Below are 4,249 nucleotides of genomic sequence, written 5' to 3' on the forward strand. Positions count from 1 at the left end.
ATCCTGGATGCTGGCGTGAAAACGTAGAAAATGTAAATCAAGGAAATGGAATTCCTGAAAAGGAGCCAGCGACAGAATGAAAAAGCTAAAAGAAAATAAACAAATCTTTACCTCTATCTCTTCCTTATATTTCAACAATGGTGCCTCTAATATATTCCTCAAGGTAAAGGCTTCACTTTCAATATCAAATACATGAGATGTCAAGTCTGACATTCTCTGCCAATGCCGATTCTTCATGGCTTTATTAGCCATTAATTCTAACAATGGTACCATTTCATTAAAATCATCAATGGTCTTTTTCAAATCATCAAAAGCTGGCCAGTCTTTTAAAGCTTTTGGTAGTTTTCGGCACCTGAAATTTAGTCAACAACTTAAGTCATTGCACGCCTTATTGTTGCCATTTCGGGGGTTGACATCCGCAGCAAAATAATCTGCTACGTCGGTAGAAACATTTATGTATTGCTGTTTTTTTCAATTTGAAATTTTCACATAGTCCGATGACCTTGAATAAGTCATCTTCACTCATTATCCCAGTCGACCCAGCTGTAAATGGGTATGGATGATCCAGGAAAGATCAATGTCGAGAGGTTTGACTAAGGACCAGCTGGCACAAAGGATTCTTAACTGTGAACCTAAGTTGTTACCCTTGTAAAATATAGTTGTTTCTTTCTTTTACCTTGAAAACAAGAAAACAAAAACATGACAATACCTGGTTTGGAAATCCTGTAGTTCTTGAGTGATCTTCTCAATGTTGACTTCCTGCCATAGAATATCATAATAACCATGTACTGTATCAATAACATCATTATATAAACCATATAATTTCTGTAGTAGATTTAACTCCTTTCTGATAGTATGGAGTTGAGGGTACTCAGTAACTGGTAGACCGAATAATTCTTCACCCCCAGTATATGTCTGGTATTTACGATATAATGTATCAAACTGATTTTGAAATACTATCAATCTATCTGAGGCTTCTCTTGGTTCCACGCCTGGCACCATTGGTCCATTCTACAAAACAGAACATTACAAGACTCAAAACAGAATTCTACCATTGCAAAGAAATCAACATATCACATCACTTTATTTTATCATAAGCTTGCTATGGCTTATGTTTTTACTTTTACTTATTTTTCAAAAAAAATTGTATTTTAAAATACTAAATTGTCACAAGTGTAAAATACTATTCAGTGTAAAATACTATCCAATTTCAAATACTGTCCAATGTAAAATACTATCCAATTTCAAATACTGTCCAATTTAAAATACTATCCAATTTCAAATACTGTCCAATGTAAAATACTATCCAATTTCAAATTCTGTCCAATTTAAAATACTATCCAATTTCAAATACTGTCCAATGTAAAATACTATCCAATTTCAAATACTGTCCAATGTAAAATACTATCCAATTTCAAATTCTGTCCAATTTAATATACTATCCAATTTCAAATACTGTCCAATGTAAAATACTATCCAATTTCAAATACTGTCCAATGTAAAATACTATCCAATTTCAAATACTGTCCAATGTAAAATACTATCCAATGTGAGATACTGTTAAATGTGAGATACTGTTAAACCGTCCAATGTAAAATACTGTCTAATTTAAAATGCTGTCCAAAGAAGGCTACTATCCAAAAAAGATAAACTATCCAATGATAAGGCCTTTTTCTACAAATTAATGAATACTACTTTGGTTATAGCAAAGTTTTGGGCTCAAAAAGTCAGTGACAAAACTGATTAGTGAAATTATTTTTACCTTGTCATAATCATCATAGAAATTATCACAATCTTCAATAAATATTTTTACATTCTCTATCAGGTTACCACGGAAATTAGGTTGTATTTCTAATAGATGAGATTGTACAGTTGAAGCCTGGGCATTCAGTTTCTCCCAGGAATATCTCATAGTGTCACATTTCTCAGCATCTTCTTTAACCACTGGTAAATCATGTTTATTCATTAATGCATAGGATTCCTGAAATAGTCAAAATAGTAATGTTTAAGACTTCTTTTTCCAGTCTACATGGGTAAATTGGGTGACTCAGATGCTTGCTTGCTAACCTTGAGACCAGTTTAAAGCATAAGCTTACTTAAGATTTTTAAGGTTTCCCACAGTCAAAGATGAACTTTGGTGGAGCTGATATGGAACAAAAAAATTCCCTGTGTGCTATGACTCAGTTGTCTTATTTTCAGAATGTCAAAGATTTAAAGATGTATTAGTTGTAAAATGATGATGAACTTACTTCAATCGGAGCAAGGCTCATATCAATTCTTATTTCATTTTCACGAATTTCTTTCAGAGCTTGCATAGAGAATCTGATATCATCTAAATCTTTAATAGGTCTATTTAGACGTTTGGTCATATCTTCAATAAAGTTGAATATCTCTTCCATTTCATTCTGGTATTTATTATCACAAGCTTTACCATAGTGTAATCTCCATGCTCTAGTTTCTGTTGTTAATCCTAGTTTTAACTTTTCTGTAAAATATACCAATTGGAATACAGAGATGGAATAGTACCTAATCGTAGATGAATTTCGGTGGAATAAGCTCTGCATTACATAAGTTTTCTTATTGACAGAGTTGACAGAGCTGAGTGTTTTAACCAGGCATATCATTAAACACCTTACATCACACAAAAGAAGAAGTGATAAATAATGATGGAAACCAAGGAGTCAGAGATCGTTTCTATATCAGTCAAAAGCAACACTACTCAATAGTTCTTAAATTCAGTTCAACCATGATCACTTCTGCAGGATACCTGATATCTATCTGCAACTGAGTTTGTCAATTTGACATCAAGTTTACAATTACCACATAGTTAATAATATGTTTTTTTTATCATTTCTTTGTTAGAGGTGCTCAAACTCAACACTCTCTAATTTAGGAGGTGAGAATGTTACACCTACCTGTATAAAGAGCAATGGCACCAACATCATAATATTCAGGTTCACTCATGATCTGTTTCTCTAGTTCATTATAATGGTGTATCTTAGCTTCAAATTCTGATAATTTAGGATCATCTTTCATAAACTCTTCCAATTCATCATCTCTATCTTTAGCCCAGATAGAATGGTAGTGAGAAAACTTCTCTAAAGCTGTTGTTATTTCCTGTAATATGAAAAACAGTAGTTATGGTTTAGCATGTGTAGGATTAACTGAGATAAAGGCACGCCTCATTCACAAAAAATCAACTCGAAATCATCTTAACATTTGTCAAATCACTAAAATTGATTTTATACTTAGTTTTATTAACCAATTACTCAAATACTTTATATAATATGGATTTTATCTTTGTTAGAATTTCAAGGTTAAGACCCCACATTTTTACAGCCAAGATTTGGGTATACATTATCTAGTCTTTGTGAATATAACATTATTTAGCATAGGGTACAAACCACAGTTGGAACACTATGATAGAAAATTCAAAAAACATTATGGCTGCTCACCTTCTTGGTTGAGTTGATAGATGTTGACAGTAAAGAAGCTAATTTAGCAATCTCCTTATTATCAGACACACTCTTAAAATAATTCTTATTCTGTTGTTGTATGGTTAGACTTGTAGCTGTTGCTTCTCCTTCTAGCCTCTTAGATCCCTCAGACATCATACTAATAGCACTAGCTCTTCTTTCAAAAGAGTATTCGCCTACTCCAGACATTGAGGCATCCAACAATTGTGGCTTGGCTCTTCTTTTTCTTTCCTTGCTCCATTGGGAGACTCCCTTACTGACACTGATGATGGTTTGAACTGTTTTATTCAAAGCTTGTTGGACTTCATCTAAAGCTGGCTGCATGACTATATTAGGTATAGCTAATACAGCACTGGTTCTAAAGAATGGTCGGCTGTCCTTTTTACTATCTCCATATGAGGTATCTCCTACAAAGACCAAGAATAGAAAATCATTATTCATAATGGAGTCTGTTAAAATCAAATAAACAATCCAATACTGATCTTTACTATGAACTCTATATATAAATCCGCAAAACATCACAAGTTACTGGAAACTTTCAATAAAAAGCAATAAGTAAAAACGTACCCATTCCAATGTAGTGAGCCATAGAGCTGGATGTAATACGTTTACGTAGAGACTCCAGAGTATATCTTGTGGCACGTAATAAAGCATCAAGATTTCTGTTATTGAAGTGTATCAGTAATTCCATGGCAGATTCTTCCAGGTTCTCTCTCATTTCACGTTTCTTCTTGGCTACACTCAAAGCTTTAGATGATAATGGTCGAGCTGAT

The 4,249-nt window shown here is 33.2% G+C and overlaps 2 protein-coding genes across 2 annotated transcripts; both read right to left on the reverse strand.

Annotated features, from left to right (window-relative positions):
* Positions 1 to 96: 96 nt before the first annotated feature.
* On the reverse strand, positions 97 to 3,611 carry LOTGIDRAFT_146862 (hypothetical protein; the record flags this gene model as incomplete). The annotated part of the gene is made up of 6 exons (XM_009048628.1): positions 97 to 352; positions 710 to 1,011; positions 1,763 to 1,981; positions 2,250 to 2,485; positions 2,916 to 3,117; positions 3,456 to 3,611. Coding segments are annotated over 6 exons (1,371 nt in total), but the record flags the coding sequence as incomplete, so codon positions are not given.
* A 460-nt stretch (positions 3,612 to 4,071) lies between these two features.
* Positions 4,072 to 4,248, reverse strand: LOTGIDRAFT_70231 (hypothetical protein; the record flags this gene model as incomplete). Its single annotated transcript, XM_009048629.1, has 1 exon — positions 4,072 to 4,248. A coding segment is annotated over one exon (177 nt), but the record flags the coding sequence as incomplete, so codon positions are not given.
* Position 4,249: the final 1 nt, after the last annotated feature.

The sequence above is a fragment of the Lottia gigantea genome, assembly GCF_000327385.1.
Source record: "Lottia gigantea unplaced genomic scaffold LOTGIsca_1259, whole genome shotgun sequence".
NCBI classification, from domain to species: Eukaryota; Metazoa; Mollusca; class Gastropoda; family Lottiidae; genus Lottia; species Lottia gigantea.